This window comes from Conger conger, chromosome 7 (genome assembly GCF_963514075.1).
Source record: "Conger conger chromosome 7, fConCon1.1, whole genome shotgun sequence".
In the NCBI taxonomy this organism is placed as follows: domain Eukaryota; kingdom Metazoa; phylum Chordata; class Actinopteri; order Anguilliformes; family Congridae; genus Conger; species Conger conger.
This window is the reverse complement of record NC_083766.1, coordinates 46,137,812-46,162,536: the sequence shown is the minus strand read 5'-3', so window position 1 is coordinate 46,162,536 and position 24,725 is coordinate 46,137,812. Positions and strand designations below refer to the sequence as shown.

The following is a 24,725-nucleotide window of genomic DNA, read 5'->3' as shown; positions in this document are numbered from 1 at the left end:
GTGCATGTACATCACCTGCTATGCAAAAAACCACAAAATGGAGTTCCCAAAAACATTAACCAGCATACCGCTGCGGTTCATTCAGGAGGTTTTGAATCAACTTGTTATGAAATTGTTACAGTACATGGAGCTGGGTGAGAATATGTTGTGTTTTGCTGAAAAAATAAAATCCCCAAAATGATAAATGAGACACAAGGATTTTTCCATGATGCTGACCAGGAATACTGTGGACATGCTGTCCTGACTGTTTCAGAGTCAAGCCGTATGTGGCGTTCTGTTTTAAACTCGCACCTATGCATATAATAACACTATAGAAAACTGCCTGCAGAGTGCAATAAACAAAGATGTCTACCAGCTCTTGATGAGCACTGGGGAGCTTTTACTCCTAAATGACATCACACTACACAAAAATCATAATACACACATATGGCTTTCAAATCCCCTGATGTTCTTTCCCTTTTCCAGTGACTTACATGAGTGATAATACTTCCAGTGCATTCCTTGTGTATTACATAATCTGCAATACTACAGAATTACAGTGAGGGCTGTATGTAAAATGGGGGGACTGTATAAAAAGGGATGTAATTCCTACACCAATCACTCGATATGGATGTAAACACCCTCAAATTAAAGGTGACAGCCTGCACTTTACGCACATCATATGCATTGTTTCATTTCAAATCCAGCTGGAGCACAGAGCCAAAAGAACGGAAATGGTACCACTATCCAAATACTTAAGGACTGCACTGTATGTTTAGTGTCAGTAAACCGCTATTTCACATACACATACTGTATCATAACAATACACTTTACCGGTGAAACATTTAGTTGACAAAGGAGTTTCAAGTCATGTTTGGTAGCCCAATGAGAAAATAAACCCACATGAAACTGTTTGTTTGGACGAACCCTGCATATATACTTAGTTTTTATTATCTTTTTTTTTTACTGCCATCTTGCTGTGCACTTGATAAACTAAATTTCCCTGGGGTTCATTTCCAAATGTCTGAATTACTGATAATTTTCCTCAGAATGGCCATAAGTACCCCTGGTGCAGGGCCATTCTTGCAGTTTGTGCATGGGTATTCATGAAAGGCTACACTGATAAATTATTCCAGTGAAACTATGAAAACACACCAGTACAACACCAATTACACTTTATTAGGTATTTATTACACTTATTTTTTTGACTTATTGCTCTTATGCTACTGTAGCCCATCCTCTTCAAGGTTTGACAAGTTGTGTGTTGAGATCTTTTGCATACCACTGTTACTGTCACCTTCCTGTGAACTTGAACCAGTTTGGCCATTCTCTTCTGACCTCTCTCATTAACAAGGCTTTTTGCCGACAGAACTGCCGCCCACAGGATGTTTTGTAAATTCTAGAGACTGTTGTGTGTAAAAATCTCCAGAGAACAGCAGTTTCTGAGATACTCAAACTACCATGCCTGGCACCAACAATCATTCTATAGTCAAGTTACTTAGATCACATTTTCTCCCATTGTGATGTTTGGTCTGGATAACAATTGAACCTCTTGACCATGCCTGCATACTTTTCGCCATTTAATTACTGCAATTAATTAATTAATTGGCTGATTGCATGTTTGCATTAACAAGCTGATGTACAGGTCTACCTAATAACAGTCACATAAAAAGTTGTCACAAAGAATATAACAAGGGTCCAGAATAAAAGGTCCCTCAATGTGTAATGCTCATGTTCATCACAACCTCTGCTATTGATGAGACACTGGCATCCTGGCTGACTGAACCACTCCCAGTCTTGGGCAATGATAGAGCCCTGCGAGTCTGGCATATTCTGGGCATACCATCGATTACCTATCAATGCACAGAACAGTGCCTTGACAGGACGAGCCAGCAGCCACTAAAAAGGCTTTCTGCCTGTTCACAAGGTGCTTCTGTGGGCCAGATAGCATTAATGATTAATGTGACAGCTTCATGAAATAGTTTTTCCTTGGTCTGAAACAATAATAACCGTGAACGGCAAAATGGTAAATGTTTTATGAACATAACCTCTCCATGACGTGGTCAGAGGGTATACATGAGTAAGGAGCAAATGAGGATGGTTCTGCAAGTATACAGAATGGGGGAAGAAATACAATTCCCAGTCATGGTCTCTTCTTCTTTTAGGAGGGGGAAGAGAGATTTTAAAAAAAAATTCTGTCTTTTATTATTAGTATTATAATATTCTATAATATTTTTTACCCATATATTTGTACTCATCAGAGGAAAAACAAAACCAAAACCCCAGCTGCATTGTGGGTGTATGTGTTTGTTGCACCAGGCAGACTCAAGCAGATCCAGCACAAGGAAAAACACAGGCCTGTAAGTGCCCCCCTGATCCTTCCCTCCTCTCCACTTCCCTCCCCCTCCCTCCCTCTCCCTCTCAGCACTAATTCACTGGACTTGGCTGGCAGAACCCTGAGTTTACATCATCCTTCTGTATATATATTGCTGTCAGTTTTATCATTCATTCTGATGGAAAAAAATGGTCATCACTGTCATTGTAATTGTTCTAGTAGTGGTTTTAAAACAAGACATTCATAGTTACCGTTATAAAACAAATGTCCAATTTGGTCTAATCTAACCACAACACATTCATTCAATAATACCTTAAATGACCAAATGAGACCAAGCTAGACCAAATTGGAAAGTTTTGGTCAGATACAGCATCGGCATGTTTGGCGTCGAAACAGAGATGCATAAAAGGAGATGTAGGTCGTACCCATGGTGAAATTTGGTGGTGGATCAGATATATTTTGGGGCTGTTTTAATTCCAGAGGTCCAAGGGCATTGGTTAAAATGAACGGTATAATGGATTCCACCAAGTATCAGGCAATTTTGGTTGTCTCTACCACAAGGCTGGGACTTGGCTGTAGGTCCAGCAAGACAATGACCCGAAGCATACTTCAAAATCCACACAGAAACAGTTCTTCCAGTGCCAGTCCTCAATCCAATCAAAAACCTGTGGGCTGAACTGAAGAGGGCAGTTGATAAATGGAAACCCGAGAATATGAAGGATCTTGCGAGAGAAATGTTCCAAAATGTGTTCCTTAACTTTGTGAAGCATTACAGGAAAAAAGGCTGTCATCCTTCCTAGAGGCACATAAGTAGTAAACCAGGGGTGCCAATAATTATGGAACCTTGATTTTTTTACATTACATTACATGGCAGTTGGCAGACACTTTTATCCAAAGCAACTTACAGTTGATTTTAGACTAAGCAGGAGACAATCCTCCCCTGGAGCAATGCAGGGTTAAGGGCCTTGCTCAAGGGCTCAACGGCTGCGTGGATCTTATTGTGGCTACACCGGGGATCTAGCCACTGACCTTGCGGGTACCAGTCATGTGCCTTAACCACTACACTACAGGCCGATTTTGCCTAAATCTGTTATTAATCTGTTCTTAAATGAATGTTTGATTTTGGTTGGTTCCATTTTCACATGCTCAGCATCTTCAGTTTATTTCAGTAATCATTTATTAATTAATTATTTCTTGTACATTGCCAGGCAGGGGTGCCAATAATTCTGGAGCCCACTGTTGTTATTGTTCTTGGTGTGGATGGGCCTTTAACAACACAAACGGGGGGAGTGAGAGGGAGGAGAGAGGGAGGTGCTGAGCTAGGATAGACTGATTCAAGAAACGTCTGCACCTTTTCTGAAGCTGAAAAAGTGTCCATCCACAGGATCCCTTTCATGGCCCGAGAGAACAGCACTCACAGTCTGAGGCCAAGAGGTTCATCTGCAGCAGTATTTTCTTCCTCTGCTTTTTTTCTGGGTCTGTCACCATGTTAAGATATTAAGAAGATGAAGCACTAAGCTTCCCTTTCAAACTTTTGAAGAATGCTCCCTCAGCATTTCTTAACTTTTTAAACAATGTAGCAAAATCTTAATCTAACCAAAATTATACTGCTGTTAAACATCTGTTATACACCAGCAATGGAATTCACCATTTAGAATAAGGGTACCAAATTTGAGTAAATAAAGTCCAAGTACCAATGCATTAACACTTGCAGCACCTTCAAAGAACTGACATTGACAAACTTGGCCTAGAATATTTCCATATATAGGCAATTCATCATAGACCGTAAGTAAATGAGTAGTGTAAATGTGACACTCAAACCATACACACGACTGAATGAATAAACCGTCAAAGAGAGAAATGGTATAATAAATCTGCACTCGTAACGTCCAATGACCCCATTCCCTTCTGCTTAAAATTGACTGACCCACATTTCATGAGCAGACATTTTCATGTGTTATTACAAAATTTGGTTTTCTTTCCATTGAAATATAATTTTATGACCATATGCTTTATCCACCTTCCCAACAGACATTCAGTGAGCATTTTATTAGGTAAACCTGTACACCAGCTGGTTAATAAAAATATTTAATTAGCCAAACATGTGACAGCAACTAAATGCATGAAAGCGTGTCTAGGTGGTCAAGAGGTTCAGCTGTTTTTCAGGCCAAATCTCAGAATGGGGAAGAAATATGAACTAAGTGACTTTGACCATGTAATGATTGTTGGTGCCAGACAGGGTGGTTTGAGCATCTCAGAAACTACTGATCTCCTGGGATTGTCCGGGCCAGACTAGTCGAAGCTGACAGGAAGGTGACAGTAATGCAAATAACCACACATTACAACAGTGGTATGCAGAAGAGCATCTCTGAACGCGCCACACGTCAAAAGTGGATAGGCTACAGCAGCAGAAGACCAATATGTCAAAGAAATATGTCTAATAGATACCTAATGATGTGCTCAATGAGTGTATACTCAATTACACAAGGTTTTTAAAAATAAACACATTTGATCATTTATGGTATCTTCCACATCATTCTTGCTATAAACAACTTGAAATGGTCGACTCGCATGAATGCCAAACCTGGCGAGACCACGGCCTCCGTGTTTTCTGAGAGAGGAGGAGTAGGAGGAGGAGAAGAAGAGGGGTTAAGTGGAGAGAAAGGGGGTGGGGACATTTCCCAGCTTGTGCAGGAGCCTGGGAAACGGAACTGGGTGAAGCTCGCCAGAGCCTGAGAAAGATCCCGTGGTGTGCTGCAAACACGGCCGAACTCCGGCCTGCCCCACGCCCTCCCCATCTGACCCCGCATTCCAAGGAGGCGGGTGGGAGGTAGGGGGGTCTTTGCTTTGGCGAAAAACGGGAGCCTACTCTCTCATTTCCTGACTGGGGGGATTCTAACCCCAGGGTGTTTGGCTCTTTTGAAGCTAACCTAATAAATCTTACTGCCTTACTGGCTCCCATATAATGGTGAATATACAAATTACTGTCACTTTCAGACATTGTTGTTAAATGTATTTAACATTTTGTTTCCCAGTAAGTCCAAATCATATTTACAATTCATTGCAAAATTGCATTTCCTGTAAGGCATTCCTCACAGCTAACACAAAGACACAGCCTCACTGAAAATGCTACATAGATGGAAAGTCCCACTGAGTTGCACAGATCATATTAGACATAGTAGACAGAGAGCCGATGCTTTTTGTAAAAACCACAAAGCATCAGTCTGTCCTATGGCCACAATCAGAAACCAGCAGGCATTGGTGACCAAGCATAGCCATGTTAAAATGTAGCATTAGCATTGCTTATTGACCTGTGGGAGAATTGAATTGAAGATCCTTGAATTGGTAGATCCATTGTTTGTATACAGTGCACAACTTTCTATCTATTGTCATGATATTAACAATATATAATTATGATCATGTCTCTCCCCTCCTCAAATTGCAGAATGCAGGAAATTATAATAGGTTCACATAGTCACCCTTGAGTCATTTTGATGGAGAAAGATATCAGGTCTGAGATCTGGCGATACTGGTCAACATGAGAATGGGGGGGGGGGGGGGGGGGATTTTTGTGGGGGTTACAGCAGGAAGACAGGGGCTGGATTGTGTTGCCTAATAGTAATAGATATTGGGGTTGAGCAGTTTTTTCACAACAAGGATTTCAAACTCAAGGCCACATTGTTTACAGGTTTTTGGAGGTTTCCTTTCAATCACCATGAAATACTGGAAACAAGGTTTGCAAAACATTAGCCTCATTGGATTTGTCGTTCTAGAGATATTGGCTCTTAAAAAAATGGGGTGGCACCAAAAAAGTCACTCGCATGTGGAAATTGGGGTTTGTGTCAAATGTGGAGCGTCATATCTTTGCCAGTAAAGCAGGGGAAAACCAGAAAACGTGTATTCTGACACAAAATGAACTATTATCATACTACTATGAACTATTTTCAGAATACTGCTCAGAAGAAAACGTAATGGTCGTTCAAAAATGCATCAGCACCTCTTCGTGTATGACTTCCAAACTCCTAAGACGAGTAGGTATTTTGGTTAAGAACAACCACAAAGAAAATGAAGTCAAATAGATTATATTTTCATAAATTATACAATGCTAAAGTTGGATCAAGCCAGAAAATTACCAAAAAGTATTGCATATTCATCCAATAGATGGGAAGGTAGAAAGTTTCCAATCAAAATGAAACTTTATGTTCTTCAAAAGGCATAATATGCCTACTTATGTACTAGTAAAAAAATTTAGTTGATATTCAAATGCCTATGCATGTTTTGATGGCTTCAAATAGGACCCGTGCTTTACAGGCTGTGGCCCACATTTTTCGTTGGCTTGCATGTCTGTCTACCAGCATGTTCCCACGCAGGTCCGATTTCAGGTGAGACCGGACCGACAAAGCACAACACTCATCGAGAGACTCCAAGACAGAACCTCCCCCCACCCCCTCTCTCTTTCACTATCCCTTCCCTCTCCCTCCTCTGTCTCTCTTTCCAACATCTATCATTGTCTGTCCCTCCCCTCCCTCTCTCCCTCCCTCTCTGTCTCACACACACTCTTTCCCCTCCCTCGCTCTCCTTGTTTCTCACACGTTTTCCCCTCTTGCTTCTGCCAGGCAGGAAAAACCTGACAGACCTCAGAGCAGTCGGACCCAAGTAAGACTCTGACAGAAATCACATCAAGCATGAATGGAAATATTTAACCCAGTCCCCTCCCCCCACCCCCCCACCTACACTTGACCCCATTCACTCAGTCGCTTCTTTTTCCCTCTGCAGTTCCAACTTCACATTAAACATAAAAGGACCGTGGACCGTGTACAATGTCGGAGTGAGCGAACCTAAAAAACTAGGCCTATATATTTTTTTCCTTTCCAATTTTTTAGTGTTTGTATTTTCAAGGAATTGTTAAGCTTCAACTGTAAGCGTGGGCATTCCTTTTTGAAGTGGGTGCTGGGAAAAACCCCCGTTCATCTCTACCAAGTTCACTCTGTGTGTCACTCACTACCCTTGCACCCCGGTTATCTGATTATCATAAGCGAAGACAATGCAGCTTGTTAACACAGAGAAAACAGAATATAATTGTGTGTGGGTGTGAATGTGTGTGTGTGTGTGTGTGTGTGGTGGGGACACACACAAAAAAAGTAGATTGTTTGATCATTTTTGTCGTTTTGTCTATTCTGCAATTTCACCTCTTTTTCAAAGATTAAAGGATAAGACCGGCATTTAAACCACCCTCCTGTCAACCCCGAGGCCTGCCATTTACAGAAACGCTCACAAGCAGGACGGGGGGAGGGGTGGGGTGGCGCTTACCAGAGCTTTTTACCCCAGCAGCTTCTCACTCCGGCAGGATTGAAAGGCTGACTGCAGCGGAAAGCTTGATAGCCACTTCATCCGCTTCTGCTGTACCTTTACAACTGTTGACAGCGTCATCTTTTCATTGCCCAAAAGATCCCAAGGGGGAAAAAAGACTAGCATCATCCGATTACTCTGGCCATACGCATACGAAGGGGGAATATTATCTGATCGTATGAAAAAAAACAAAAAACGACTCACTTTTAAAAAATGCAGCAATAGTGGAAAATCATCTCAGCATTTGGGTGTTTGACCTTGGTGGGGGGGAGATATTTTGAGGCTGAGCTGGAATTCTTTGGCATTGTCCTGCTTCATAAGCAAGTGGCACATTGGCAGAGCAGGTCTCCCTGTGCTAGTACCTAAGGAATGTGCCTGAATTTCCGAATTCTCTGCAAATCCCAGACTCAGGCACCGGCTGCTCACCGGCAGTGAGGCAATGGCATTCCTATCCAATCCATAATTCTCACATACCGTTACAGGCATCCACAGAATGTGTCGTGGCTCCAATGTAGTGAAACACACACATACACACAAAAGCCCAGCCCCAGGTTCATCCCAAATCATTTACTGAATATCTGCCTGATCCCCAATGACCGTTTCCTGGCTTTGCAGTAGGCAAGCTGTTCAACGTCTGGTGCGTTAAACGTTAAAAGCATTGATGGAGTTTTGTCCTTGCTTGCAGTAGTAATCAAAGTTCATGGAACTAAACAAACGGCAATCTAGATACACAGTCTAGATACACAATGGCAATCTAGATATACATTTCTGTTACATTTATTTGTGCAATTTTAATGAACTAAACAGCACTTATCTTATTGATATGAGTGTATTCTGGGTGTAGAGAGAAAGCTGTGCTCAGACCTGCTTATCTAGCCTAAAGAACGATGTTTGACAAGTTTTAAATACAAGTTATAATCCAAATATTTTGCAGGAACGTGCCTAAGACAAGATAGGAAGAATTGTTCTCTGGTATCTTAACCATCCAACTGCATGCAGTGGACTTTTTTTTTCCAATAAGTTCTAGAAACAACTGCAGACTTATCCTGAACAGACACAATTTTCTAAGAAAGCACTTGGCAAATAGGCACAGATCTTTAAAACTAGGCCTCACTGAAGTCTTGTTTTGTTTAATCTAAGGCCCAGACATCAGATATTCCCCTGGTTCACCTTCGTAACAGTGTCTGTAAACTATGGTTCTTCTGCTTTAGATTATTATTTTTTAAAGGATATATTAAAGGATATTTAAAGGATAAGTATTTTGCACATTTATAAAATGTATGAATAAGATCCATTGCAAAGTGCATGAATAAAGTTCATGCCTTACTAAAACAAACATACATATTACTTCTTATTCTGTCATTAGTTAATGTTGTCTTGTGTTGATGCTTTACAGTTTTATAACTGTGTCAGAGAGACAAGGAAGCAGAAATGTTCAATGACATCGACCAAAGTACAGTGTCTCAACTGCAGAATTATACAGTTCTGTGGTAACAACCACAAAGATTCCGCAGAAATGACCATATTAAACAGGTACGAGCAGCATTAGCCACCTGGTCACCATCAATGCACTCACAATGCACTGAACTGTTGGATAACTGGTAATGGATTAATCCATGTATTGGTAAATATTACTGCAGGCCAGTTGCATAATGCAGGGATTTGCATTTAGCCAACCCTAGCATCACACCTCAGTTTCAACCTTTGAGTTACCTTTTTTAAAAACTCAATAGTGATATAGAGATAAGAAATAACATTTTAACTGAGTGCAGTAATATTTCCCACTTCATTATTTGTTTACGATTGGATTATGTGGATTTATCCACAATGTACAGATAATCAAATAGTTATTGTATGTATTGATGTAGGTGTGCAATGCTACAACTTGTTAAATGCCTGGAGAGATAATAAATATGATTTCTGTATTAATAAAATGTTTACATGTTTATGCCAGTTTAAGTGGCAGCTCTCTGCTCTGTAATTTATTACGTCCATCTCAAATTTCTTTTTAATTTTTGGTTTTTGACATACAGATCACTGTTCTGACTGTTTCTTGATGCAATGATAGCCATCATTGTTGACTGGTTGACAATGAGAAGGCCTAAAATGGAAATAAGCAACCACAAAAAAGAAAATAAAAGTATTCACACAGTGATGGCTGCAGCTTGTCTTGGTTAGATTTGAGGAATCTGTCAGCAGAGCTGTCAGCCATAAAAGCAAATACAGGTTTGTATTTATCTCCCAGAATTTACATAAAAATCACCAATATGACAGTCTGATATCAAATTTACATGACAAAAAGAAAATGACAAAGCAATATCAAAACTGAACAGTCTCCACAATAATCCCTACACTGAGAGGAACATCCTTAAATTAAGAGCCTCCAACACCAGCATGTTCAAATTAAACACTATTACAGTTGGCTATTACAGTTCACCCATAAATTATCTGAAGACATAGGCATAGTCTAGGCATGAACCTTATGAGGGTTTGAACGATGAGAATGGAGGAAATGGCATGGTGCAGAAGAGTGCAATGCAACACAATCTCTTAGAGGCGTTTATATGTCAGGTAGAAACAACTTTGCATGTCAATAGTCGTTTCTCAGTGATTCTAGTGCTCGCACTGATATGAATGTGTAAAATGTATTACGCAATAAATCACACATTAGTGCAAGGCTTTGGAGAGTTGCAGGGCATGCTGTTTTTCTGGTTAAACGCCAAATTTCTTTTGAAAATATAAAGTTTTATGTATACAAATTATACAACTATAAGTTGAAAACAAAAATGAGCTAACCCCATGGCACTCCCTGAATGATGTAATCTGTGCCCTGTCTTTTATATCTCCTCTCCAGGGGCATGTCCTCCAATATTACACCATACCTCCACCCCACAGAATAAATAATTAAATATATAAATAACCCAGAAGCACAGCCTCTTCAGCTCTCTTCAAAGCTCCAGGGCCTTTGCTGGAACTTTTAAGTAAGCTAAATAAATCATGAGCAGTGTGTCTGTGTGTGTGTGTGTGTGTGTGTGTGTGAGAGAGAGAGAGAGAGTTGTGACAGTATATGAGCATAGGAAGGGGATTGGATTCTTACAAGACTGGCGCTGGAAAAGTTTAACACAGATGAAAATGAGTGATTCTGCATTTAATCATACTCATACTCACACACAACAAGATTAATTCTGTACACAGTAAAAATTTGGGTCCTGAAGAGCCTTAAAAACCAGCAAGCAATTCAGACCCAAGAAAACATACTATTTAACTGTCTAATCAATGGCTGAGTAACAATGGGAACCGGTACACCCTGTGGTTCTATAGGACAAGGGTTGCAGATGCCTGATACATACTGAAGCTTGTTTGTTGATGTGTTTAAGTCGCGGCTAATTATGTGGGGAACTATTGTTCCTAACCTATACAAAGCAGTCTAGAAAGTGAATGGACAAGGCCTTTTCCCCAGTAAGTTTGTATTTAGTTTTAACTGGCTAATTAAGGACATTTGGGACCTCATGAACTAATAACTTACAAGACTCTAAGAAACATGGTGGCTAAAGACCTTTGAAATGCAAAAGCACAATAATTTGCTAAATTGCTCAAAAACGCCACAGGGAACGGTTCTGTTTGGAAACAAATTTGCAGTTTAGTAAACCCTAAACCTCAGAGATAGCACCCAATTATAGAACTAAAGATTGAAAATACCACAATTGGTTCAACAGAGTTTGCAGATGGTTTAAAAGACATTATTGACTCGGTTGAAGATCTTGCCAGAACATTTCTGCCAGTTAAATGACAGCGATTCTGTTGTAGACAGCTGCTTTTACGTCATAGTGACAAATCAAGATACCGTACAAAAAAATTATGACTGCTCTATCCAAAATAGGACTCAACATGTCCTTTTTGGTGATGCCACATGACTAAGTCATGATTTTAAAACTGGAATTCCAGAAGGATCAGTGCTTGGACATTTGTTATTTAGACCTCTCAGAGTGCTGTAAAGAGTTTGGACTACAAATGTATGCTGATGACATGGTTTTATATGTAGCAGCAAAAAATGGTTGTCACTAAACTTGCAGAAAGCTTGATCAAGGTATCACAATGGCTTGAGAAATCCTACAGCACTATGTGCTTCTCACTTCCATCTATGCTTCCATCTATGGAGACCTTCAAAGTAGCCATCAAAGGTCATGAACCAGAGGATGTACATGACTTTAAGTATTCGTGCAGTATTTAGGAATTACTTCAAAAAAATTATTTTAGCTTCTCAGATACATCTTAACACATTCAAAAAATAGCTGAAATGTCAGGCTGAATCTACAGTTTTAATCAGACATTGTTTATCATTCGATTCAGCCCTCACATTCATGCATGCCATAACATAAACTGACCGAGCACAACATTAGGTATTTATTAGACTTATATATTAGACTTCAACTGCTGTAGCCTATCCACTTAGAGTTATGATGCGTTATTGTGTGTTCAGCGATGCTCTTCTGTTGTAATGTGTGGTTATTCACGTTACTGTCACCTTCCTGTCATCTTTGGCCAGACTGGTCAAAGCTGACAGGAAGGTGACAGTAACGAGAATAACCACAATAATGTATAATTGCCTCTGATGTCTCTCATTAACAAGGGCAAAGAATCAGGCTACCTCCGGCTTTGATTCAGGCAAAGATCAGCGCATGAACATAACTCCATACACTTTCCCACTCATGACCCGATATTGTCCCCGTGCGAAACTATGCCGATTCATCCTCACAAGCCCATGTGATGTGAAACGAAATTATTTGTGAAGATTTAAAGCCATAAACAGACAAGAGAAAGAACCGGATAAGTGTGAGATTATTGGAAAAGGCATCAATTTGCAAACTATGGATGATTTGTTAGTATTCTCTGTAAACATGATCAGTGGCTACCTTATATTACAATCACTCATCGGAGAATGACTTGCAAAAGTGATGAACACCAGTGTTAGTCTCATGCATACAACAACGTGATGATAAAATCACAGATTACCCATTTATAATCAAGTCCAAATTTAACAGAACAAACCAACCATGAGTAATGTAGGCTAAATATCACTATAGGTAACCTATCAGGCGAGCCAAAATCTTCTGGATAAGCTGTAGAGCTCTGATGGTGGAGGCAGGGAGACCAGCCAGGAGCGAATTACAGTATTCCAGATAGGAAATCAACAGCACTTGGACTAAGAACCGTTTGTGTAGGCAGTGAAAAGGGTCTAATTCTCTAGATATACCAATATACCTAACTGTACCTAGGACCCTTTTATGGCCAGTTACCTTGCTTGAAGCTTGAACAAAATACCTTCATTGAGTTTCCGTTTTGTGATAGGATGACTGTAAATGCGCCCATGCCACACTGTACATACAGTCTCAAGGGTGTCATTGAAGGAGTCAGGCCCCAAAATTAAAATTTTAGCTCATTCTTCTGTACTTGCTCATATTTCTGGCTCTATGTTTCCATCAGAAACAGAGGCTTACCAAATATATTAATGCATAAGCAGGCCTGCATAACACATAACACACACACACTCCATCACTGTCACTGCAGCCATTAAGCAAATAAAGAGATTCAACCCTGTACACATTGTATTGCATCATCAGGAGACTACCTCGTATAAACACGGTCAGGAAATGTGTTCAGTGGACCCTAATCCTAACATCTACTGAGGAGGCCTTTATGCCCTGGTGTCCTCCACAGGTCAGTCTCTGAGGCCTGTTCAAGACAAGTAACTTTTAGATTATGAAATATTAAAGAATAACTAAAAAGAACAATAAAGTCCAACCTGGGCTGCCCCCAGACAGAGAGTGAGAAAATGATTTTGTACAGTGACTCTGCAATAAATGAAACTGAAAAAGAGCATTCCAAACACTGGCCATGGAATACACAAAATTTCAGTTGCTTAGCCTCTGAGAGAGAGAGAGAGAGAGAGGGAGAGTGAGAAATAAGAGATGAGCATGAGAGAGATAATTTAGGCCAGCTGAATGAATCTGAACATCACACTTCAGAAGGTAGCGTGAGTTTCTCTGTGACAATTTCCATCAATGAAAGTTAAAATCTCAAAAAGGCAATCCTCAATCATGAAAAACTATCTTGTGGGAGTGGCTTGAAAGCTTTCTGGTGGGGGAGGGGTAAATCTAAGGGAGCCAGTCATCGCAGACCATGGTATATGATATGATGTACAAGCCATTTTAATTAATTCAGAGTACAATGCAGAAAGCGAGGGAGAAAGAGAGACGAAGAGCGAGAAAGGGAGAGACGAAGAAAGAGAGAGAGAGAGAGAGAGAGTGAGATTGGCACCTCCCTGCCCACCTCCTCACCTGCTCCTGAGTCTGCCCCGGTCTGCTGAGTCTCATAGACAGAGTGTTCTGCCAGGACAGCATTTGGCAGGATGAACCTGCGCATCAGTGCTCGCTTCTTCTCAGCCCACATATTAAAACCACAGCAGCACATCCACTTTGTTAAACAGGATCGCTTCCACCTATTCATATGCCACTCTTCTCTGAATATGCTGTAATCAACAGTAAACATGTTTTTGTGTTTGTTTTTAAAAAATCAACAACAAACCAGCTGCTTCACCTTCCTATCTACTATGCCAGCTTAGCCAACAAACTGAATTAATAAAAGCGCCAGTCGATGCACAGTTCTTCTCAGCACACAAATATTGCTGGCCCCTGTGCAATTACTGAATACTGAACTGGTTTGTATAAAAAGGATGAAATTCCTTCATGGATAACCCGATATGGATGTAAATACTCACAATCAAGGTGACAGTCTGCACTTTTACCTCATATTCATCGCTTCATTTCAAATACAATGTTCTGGAGTACAGAGCCAAAATAACAGAAACGATACCATTGTTCAAATACATATGGAGCTCACTGTATGTTCGATTCTCAGCTGTAAGTCTGCCTCACTAACCTCGCTCAGTAAGTGTGCTGGGCCACAACTGGAGGATGATGCAGCCTTTGAGGCTTCAACCTTACTGGCTGTGAGAATGAGCCCTGAGCAAGTGCCTGTACCTCTAGCTATATCACAAAGCAGGATATTTTTATATGGTCTATGATCAAAACACAGCCTACATGCCCACGTATGACACCTTTTGCTCATGAAGTCATTGAGCCACGTGCCCATCATCCCCCTTTTATGAGTCCCTAATGAATGGGTATGAGTCCTAACTGATGAGGACTGGCAAACCTAACTGTGCACTGAACCAGACTGAACACCACCTGTAACCAGAGGGTGTGGAGAGATTTTGATGTCATACAGAAGTGCTGATTGAACCCCTGCAGAATCATTGACTGTGCACTCCAGTGGTGACACAGCTGGCTCTTTGACCCGTCCGCATGGGCCATCAGCTGAGGATATAAGTGCAGGGGCTAGATAAGGCATCACCACACACAGATTTGAATCTGTTCTCTTGACATTGCAACTCATAGTTCTGTGGCTCAGTGAGTACTCTATGCAGCCTGGCAGTGACATGTCTCTTAATATCTTGCCAGCTGACTGTTATTGCCAGATGAAATGGAAAGATATGATTCTCATATAACCATGATACTGTCCCTGAATACCGTGTTGCTCGATTACTCCAAGGGAAGCAAACACAGAGAAGATGCTGTATAATGGGCTTCTTCTTTGTTTCATAGCTTGTGCTCATGTAAAGGACGGGTCTGGGCCCACAACAAATTCAATAGAAAATTGCTAGCTGTCCAGTCATGTCCGTGACATGGGTTAACCAAACCCCCAGCAGTCCAGTCCATATTTAGAGAACACTGGTTAAGCAGGTTACTATTTTTTATGAGCAGCCCTTACACAACATTACATTACATTACATGGTATTTAGCAGACGCTCTTACCCAGAGAGACGTACAATGTCGGCCAACATTACAGTGGCCCATGTGCAGCCCACTGAAATTTATTGCAACCAATTTCACGTAGCTCATGACTTCCTGATTAATTTCAAACAATATATTCAACATAATAATCATTTCTATTTGAAAAGGCCAATATCTCATGAAAGCATTGTAGTTTTAATGTTGAATTTAACTATCCAAGTCTGGCAATAGAAATCTTGTGTTCTAGATTTTGTACTTTTCATGCTTTGTTTCTCTGTGTACCAAGGGGGAAAATCCTGCTGACCAAATTGAAACCAGATGATCTGGAACTAGCTTGCAGGTTCCCATGGCCTGTTCTGGTAACATACCAGGTGCATGTTTAACCCACACACTGAATATGTGACTACAATGAAGATTTCAAGTTTCTTCCTTGTTGCAACATAGCTACATCCTGCTGGTCACGTTGACGGCATATTATCCTGAGTCATGGGGATGAAAATATTCTTAATGATATGACATTTTCATATTCTGCTTGACTTTTATACTGATACCACAATGATTTTTCTAACTAGAATGCATGAAGAAAAACAGTTTTAAAAAGGGGGCATGTATACAATCCCAGTGTGTCTTTTCCGGTCCACGGACAACAGCTAAAAAGCAGCAGCACAGATGTTTCTTATCAGTGTGTAAACGTGCGTCAAGCGAATGATTGTCACATAAGCAAGCTCTTCAGGAAAGCTTCATGCAGCCTTTGCTGTTCTGCTGGGGATCTGTTACAGGAAATGTCATTTTACCATGTACTTCACTATCACTGCTAGATGGGCGATATCCACATGGAAATTAGACTATTCCACATACAAATATCTGAACACGTGTCCATCAAGAGGTAAGCTGTCAGCAGTTGAACAAACACAATCCAACAGTCATGTCACAAGCATGTCATATTTTACTCCAAGGCATCTTTAATAGGCTATATTATAATAACGGCATCAACAGTCAAAACTGTAGGTGACAGCATAAACAGGCCTTTTTCGCTTGGGCAAACTGTAGGCTAGTCTACTGGCTAAAGTTAACTGGACCATTTTTAAACTGCAATTAATAACTCAATGTAGCTCACCTTGCTCGCTTGCTTAGCCTACTTTAAAACATTACATCTGGCAAGACACCAGAAGTGTGTGAACATGTTTTCTATGCGCACAGTGTGTGTGTCCACATGGAAAGATGAGAAACTGTATAAAACCGTATAACTGTATAAACCTATTTTAAGATGATATAACATCAATAGTGGCCAAGTGGTTACTTTTCATTCCAATTTTATGTAAAGCACTTGGTGGAACAGTAGGCTACAAGTATACCTTACTAATAACTTTGATTAGTAATGGACTATTTAGAGAATGTAATCTCGGTTATAAGAGCTGGGCTTTAGTAGGGGAGACCAGGGCTGGTTGGCAGACAGCTATTTTTTTGCCTTTGAATGTAATTGACAAACAAATGTACATTCAAGTGTTTGTTTTCTTGAACTGTGCTCATCAATTATGTTGAAACATCTCATCTGTAACATCTGTTAGCTGGGTAACATCATATATTCACAGAGGTGGGTCCCACTGTGTGTGGGGTTGGTTGGAACACTGATAATGTGATAAACCATGTATTATTCATATAGCCTATTAAACATGATTAAATATCTGAACACAATACTGTGGTTACTGTCCCATCTGTCACAGACACAAAAACACAAATGGGCACAGGCACAGTACACAGTACAGTACATAGGTCTGATCCACATGCACACAGGTTTACACACATGCACACACAAACATACACAAGGAAAGAGAGGGAGAAAGATAAAATGATGATGGAAGGCCTATAACTATGGCATTTCTACTGGTGAACTGGATAAAATACTGTTTGGTTTCAACTATATTTTACATGATATTTATTATACAATTTATATTGCATATATGTATTATCCTACATTTATATGATCACATTGAGTATTTGTGCTTTCTGGTTCTTATTTCGAATTAAATATTGAAAATTGTTTCTACTGGTTGCCGACCAACCCCATAACGCGCGCAACAAGGAATAATCATTAGTCACCTAATTTTACAAAACATTTGCGAACATTAACATACATGTATTTACAGCTGAGACCTTAACCTTTCATGTTCATCCCAAACAATATGAAGGTATGCTATATGCATTCATTGAGATGGAAACTGGATCAAAAAGAATCGGATCAATCCTTTCATCGGAAACAAGACTGTAGTCACGCTGTAACAGTTGTACAATCGGAAGTCAGAATACTAGTTACACTATTCATACTTTCAGGCTTGAAAATGTCAGCAAAGTTTTATATTCCGTTTGTCCATAACTTAAGTCTGTCTTTGCAACAAATGACTCATCCGGTGCGACCGAGTGCAAATTACAGATTAGTTATGAGAAACTGATTCAGCATTATGGAAATATCAAACAGTCCCTGGGGACAACCCCGGCATAGATTTAGCAAGAAAGATGTAAACCCCCCTCTGACACCCGCGCACAGTCGGCGAAATAATCCACCAGCTACATCTCATCCATCAAACATTTGAAGATGGGTGGGAGTGACTAATCTGAAGCAAACGTAATAAGTTTCAGATTTTGTCGGAAGCAACCATGCAGCGAACAGGTCAACACGACTGCATTACACACTCACGTCGGAGAGGTTAAGAGTACATGGTGGAAAAACTTTTGGCACACTTACCGCTATTCGCGTAGAATTCTTCGGTTCATTTCCCACCGCATGTAGGGGCTTCTGCTCGCCGTTCACCTTGCTGTTATATTCTGAAGGTTGGCGAGAGCTGGCTTTGTTTGCCTTGGTTTTCCTGTGCCCTGGCCCCTGGTTTACAATATTTAGAAGATGAAGCGTATTCTCGTGTTCACGATCCGTGTTCTCCGCTTGGCCACGCTGGTATCGGCTCTCGCAACTTGAGTGATGCCTTCTACACAATTCAATTCTAGCTCGCAAACGTTCCACTATGGCGTTATGCAGTGGAGGCACGGAAGAGCCCCTGGTCCCAGAAACCGGCTCGGCAACCATGCCAGTCACAGAGCCGACTATGCCAACGCCTAACATGGGTACAAATCGTCCTGCCGCAGGCTGAGGAAGAGCCGCATCCCCCATCCTCGAAAAAACTGCTGTGATTATCAGTTTTTGTTTCCAAAGTTTTTAAAGCAAGGTCGAGGAAAGTTATTTGTAAGTGGACAGCAAACTATTCAAACAGAATGCTTGTCGTGCAGGCTTTATAAGTGAGTGACATTGTAGGTCAGGAAACTGGGCAGTTAGCAATTTGACATCCATCCTATGTAGAACTGTTACTAGTTTACCGTATCCAGCTAAATGCGCAGCAACCTTTCCATCCGCGCAGCGAAGCGTAATCAGTATTACGATTTCCCAAATGATGTAGCCTAGTCGATACCCCAAACAACATCATCGCCGTGGACTACATGCTTGTTAGGGAGAGTACCCAGATATGTTACATACACACATTTTCTTTCGACAAGTTCCTCATGGACACTTCTTCAAAGATGTATTCAGACTTTACATGTAAAACCATCTCCACGAGTCTGAATAAATTCCCATGGTTTTCAGCGAAGAACTTGATAAAATCCCACAAAAAAGTTAATACAATAAAATGATATCTACGTATCCTTTCACTGTGACCGAACCAACAAACTTCCAGCGGTTTTCAGTGTATAGCGTACTCTCTGCATTCCCTTTCAATCGCAGCTTTTCGAGACAGTAGAGGTAACTCAGTATTCCTTCACTCATGCAGAATAGTATAGGTGTTAAGATGCGAGGTGGTATTGAGCGAACTCGAATACCGGCACGTCTATAGCCTTTCGTATAGTCAGCTGTTCGGCGAAACGCAAGCAACAAAATTGCTCAGAGATTGTGGAACATTACAGTCTCCCATTGTGTGAAATTTTCACGAGACATGAAACACGAAAAGAAACCATTTGCCATTTGCAGACTCTAGTGGAATCCGAAGGGCACTACACCACGATAATCAGTAGCACACACTGTGGGAATAGACTAAGGAAAGAGGGCAGTAGCGGATTGTAGCCCACACCACCACACCACACATATATATATAATTTCTTTTATATATATATATATATATATATATATATATATATATATATATATATATATATAACATATTATATATATATATATATATATATAACATATTATATATATATATATATATATATATATATATATATATAATATATATATATATTTAAATCCATCCTATAATATATACATATATATTATCGTGTATCCTACTGCTTACTATATGCGACGGTATTCTATAAACATCTGGAATACCGTTAATTCATACTGTGAACCTGACGTATAATTATCCGCGGGTAAACTATAGGGATTGTGCACCTTCTGCTGGAGGAAGTATCCTAGAGTTCTAACCGGCGAAGGGAGGCAAAGGACGGATAATAGTTGCATTTCGGTTGGCAAAGATTATCAGCAGGCGTGTGATTTATATCAAAATGACATTTACTTTAAAAACGAAATGCCTCTGGTGGGTCCTAGTATTTTGAGTTATTGCTTAACTGTAACACAAGCTTCTGCTATTCGTTACCAGAGTGCAAAAAAGGTCTTGATGTGCGTGATTGTGACATCCCCAAGTCATCTGCCTCAGGGCATGAAATCCGTATTTCCAGACAATTAATAAACAAACGAAACAAGCCACATCGCTACAAAGCCTTTGCGATGCTTAAATACTACATTCGAGGGCTATCGAGTGTCTCTCCCGCGCAGATTACGCGCCTGAACATGACGGGTTCTAAATATTAGGTGATGTAGTGCTGCGAAGTGTCCAAAGAGATAGCCTGAGATTGCGTAACATTTCTATAGTGCATGTCAGGGATTGTGCCAGGTAGGAGTGAAAACACATCCCAAGGGACAATGGATGTGTCCCATTATCTCCACATAGGCTCCTTCACTCCAGCGGAAGTAGCTTATGTGGAGCAATAAGTGGAGCAAGGGAGCAAATGAGTAAAGAACATCGGGACTAGTTTATCAGTTTCGCAGGCATCAAAATCTGTGTTGATGAAATAATCCTATCATGAGCTTTATTTTTGCCAAGCCCACAAATGTTGCCATAGCCAATTACAGATCATACACGTGGTCATACAATTTAAAGCAACAAAATAGCTTGTAAATTTCAAGCAGGAGTTTCATGGGATACAGTAGCCTGTAAAAACAGGAACCTTACATTGTGGTTCGCCTCAAGACACTAAAAAATATGTAACCAGCAACATTGGATCAAAGTAAGAATTTATCCCTCTGCAAACTAAACTCAACCTGAAGAATCCCCTATAATTTAATGAATTTTAAAGCCTCAATCAAATCCCCACTAAGATGCCTTTTACTAAGATTAAAGAGATTAAGCATCTCGTTACTCTTATCTTTTATACATGGAATCAATCTGGTTCTCTGAACCTTTTCCAGTGCCTCTATGTCCTTCTTATAGCGTGGGCCCCAGAACTGCACACAGTACTCCAAGTATGGTCTAACAAGAGTATTGTATAAGGTGAGTATAACTTCCTTGGACTTATAACCAATACTCCTGGCTATGCATCCTAGCATCCGATTGGCCTTTATTACTGCTACCGCATGAGAACCCGAAAGGCTTTGGTCAACTATGACTCCCAAGTCTTTTTTTCCTTTAGCACTATCCAATTTTGTACCCTCCGTAAAGTAATCCTGCCTTATATTTTTATTTCCCACATGTAGAACTTTACATTTAGGTGTATTGAATTTCATTTGCCAGGTTTCCGCCTACTTCTGGATTCTGTTTAAGTCTGCCTGGATTACCTTACTAGAATCTATACTGTTGATAGCTGTTGATATCCTAGTTTTGTATAAACTGCAAATTTAACTAAATTAGTATCAATGCCCATGTCTAGGTCATTTATGTAAATGAGGAAGAACAGTGACCCCAGCAACGATCACTGTGGGACTCCACTTCCCACAATACCCTGCTCAGATAAGGCCCCTCTTACTACTACTCTTTGTGTCTTTTCCCGTAGCCAATTCCGAACCAACTTCATTTGGTACTTCATTCAGTTACTCATGTGGTACCTTATCAAATGTTTTTTGGGAATCTAGGTATACAATATCTTAAGTCCTGCTATCATCAAAACACTTGGTAGCTTCCTCAAAGAACGGTCAGGCATGACCTCCCCTTTCGAAAACCATGCTGGCTATCTCTTTGAATGTTATTCTTTTCAATAATTATTTAATACAAATCATTTGTAAAAGGTTAATTATTTTGCTGTGGTTCTGCAGTTCTGTAGCCATTGCACTGATTGTTCTATTGAATGTTAAATCAGTCCTATAGCCTAACTCAGTACTTTTTACAGTAAGATATATTCTTACTTTAGTAATTATCATTTTAAAGTAACACCTTACTCTGAAACATTTCTGTAGATAAGTGAAACATAGCCTAGCTTACATGGTGCTACATATTAAACAAGTTATTGTTTTACAATGTGAACACTGAACATTGGAAAACAATAACATTCAATAGGAATGTAATCATTACCCACTGTAACATCTGTAACAAATGTATTGGTAATGAACATGGTTGGTTGAATGAATGAATCATGTGCTCATTTAGTCATTTAGTCATGTTGGTTTTGTCCAAACAAATATATAAATCCGCTTCATTTTAATTGGCCAAAATTTGTTTGTAAGATATGAGCCACAAAAAAGAACTAACATTTCACAATCCGAGTAGTACGCTATGTGTGATAACGACACAAATTTGACAAAATATTTTGCATAATTGGGGGAATTCAAGTTTCCTGCCATCGCCGTTTTCTGGATCTGGATAGTGGCAGTTTTTCTGGGTTGGGTTTTCATAGTAGGTAAGCGTGAACATGACCATTTTCTTTCGTACACTTTGAAAATGGGAAAGTGGAGGGAGGGAGTCCATAAAGACCAGTTTCCGGGGCACAAAGGTGGTAATGGAGAGAAGGAGTATGCATTTTCCAAATAATTGGACAGACTCAATGTGAACATTTAAAATGAGGGAGGACATGAAGTAATATTTTTTATTTCAGATGTCATTCTCTTTGAGAAATATTAAACAACTGTAAAATACATTTCACACTTGCTTTGCGTTCCTTAACAACACTATACAAGTCTGTCAATGCAAAAGAACAGTGAAACAATATTATCAGCCAAATATATTGTTTTACAAAGTTATTTCCCTGGTATAGACATAAAGGAAAGTCATTAAAAATATATACTTTAAAAAAGTGCATCTTATCACAATATTAAGAGTGTTATTAAGTATTAAGTAATGTGTTCAAGTACATAGCAAGGTTGGCAAAAATAATTCATGTCAGGTTTCTGTACATGTCTAACACACACACACACACACACACACACACACACACACACACACACACACACACACACACACACACACACACACACACACACACACACACACACACACACACACACACACACACACACACACACACACACACACACACCAATAGATGTGCTTGTGCACAATGCACCCAAACACAGCTTCCTCCTGAATCAGTCTAGAGAAATCCCCCTTCATGGCTTCATGCACATAACCAATACTGATCAGTCAACTTGCAGCAACCCAAAGTTCACATGTACACATCTGTGTGTCTAAATGTCCAAGTCTTGAAGATCTCCCCAGCTAGGTCCCACTCTGATCTTTGCTCGAAGCTTCACATAAAGCTTCATCACTGATTCCATTTCTTTCTTCACCATCTGAGCCACCTGAAACAGGAGAACAAAAAACACTTCTGAAATCAGAGAGAGCCTTGCATAAAAAGACAAAGTACTGAAACTGCACCACGCTGGGAAAAAAAGACATGTGCCTCAATAAGAAGCAGCATAATCACCCTGCTTTGTAAAAACAAGAAAACACATTTTTTATAATTTGCAGCTCGAATGACTGCAGCTCACCTCACTGGCTTTTTGAGCAAAAATGGCCTCTGTACATTCCAGGATTTTAAATCAAAATACAGTATGACCTACCTGGTATATCAGGAGTAACATGGTTGTTGGTCACACTTTCAAGGTTTTTATATGCAATTTGCACAAGAAGGCATTGAAGAAACAAGATGAAAGTATTTATCGTCCTTGTTAGGGTGCACGACACGAAGGACGAGGGACTGCGATGATGAGGTGCTGAAGGTGTATTTCATTTACACCTGGTCCCCTTCACTTCCTGTTTGGTTGTGAGACCAGGATTGAACAGACCCAGGTAAACCCTTTGTTTTATGCGGTAAAACATTTTTAAAAGCTGTGCGTTGTTTACTCCCGCTCAGTTTAAAATGTAAAGCCTGTTGTGTTGCGGTGTGTGTTGCATGTCTGTAACAGTGTTAGTCTCGTCGCAGCGCTAGTCCGTGACAGTCCTATTTCCAACCGGTTGAGAATGTTCTCCTTGTAGGGCATCACATGAGGATAACCGCTCGCCTTATCCCTCACCGATAACTCGTGACCCATAGTTTGCGCCGCTGGCCTCCAGGCAAGACAATGCAAATATTTGACTAATGTTAGGTTCACTTTAGAGTCCCTTTCAAGGACTATTAGACTATTTATAGTTATATTCATTTAGCTAGCTAGCTAGTTTGCTTAGGCAGGTATGAAGGGATTTCTACTTTATTGTTACCTGGATGACATCCTCCTCGGCCACCTCGTAGATTAGCTCATCGTGCAGCTGCAGTATGAAGAAGGCCCCTCTACATGGCCGAGAGAGGCCTCTCTGTCGGTGGTTCACTGCCCAAACAAAAGCACAAGCGGAATTTAAAGAGTGCCAACCTTACAATTAACATTCTGCATCCATCTAAAAACAGTTTGAAATAAAATTACATTTTTATAGAAAAGGGCAGAAGGTGGATGGTGGATTTATAAAAGCCGCATAAAAAAGGGATTCCAATTTCCTTACACAACCACCCTTTTAAATAAAGCCAAAAATGAGGGCTGTTGGGTGGCATATCCAACTCAATCACGAGCCCCTGGCAAAGTGACATCAAATTGTGACAGTGCCGTAAAATATTCAGTTACATTAGTTAACAGGAGGCCAACAGGAGTTTTCTGATTTAACACAGAATATTTAACGGTGTAGCACGATTGGCTGGAGTGTCAC

At 40.2% G+C, this 24,725-nt stretch overlaps 2 protein-coding genes across 2 annotated transcripts in view; both read right to left on the bottom strand.

Annotated features, from left to right (window-relative positions):
• LOC133134061 (mastermind-like protein 2) overlaps positions 1–19,372 on the bottom strand; it is a 100,315-nt gene extending 80,943 nt beyond the window's left edge. Inside the window, exon 1 of the mRNA XM_061250452.1 lies at positions 18,260–19,372. Coding sequence (XP_061106436.1) covers positions 18,260–18,679 — 420 coding nt within the window. The 5' untranslated portion in view covers positions 18,680–19,372. The remainder of the gene's footprint in view (positions 1–18,259) is intronic.
• A 3,229-nt stretch (positions 19,373–22,601) lies between these two features.
• The window catches only part of polq (polymerase (DNA directed), theta), a 50,536-nt gene continuing 48,412 nt past the window's right edge, over positions 22,602–24,725 (bottom strand). Inside the window, 2 exon segments of the mRNA XM_061249401.1 lie at positions 22,602–23,350; positions 24,249–24,355. Coding sequence (XP_061105385.1) covers positions 23,237–23,350; positions 24,249–24,355 — 221 coding nt within the window. The 3' untranslated portion in view covers positions 22,602–23,236.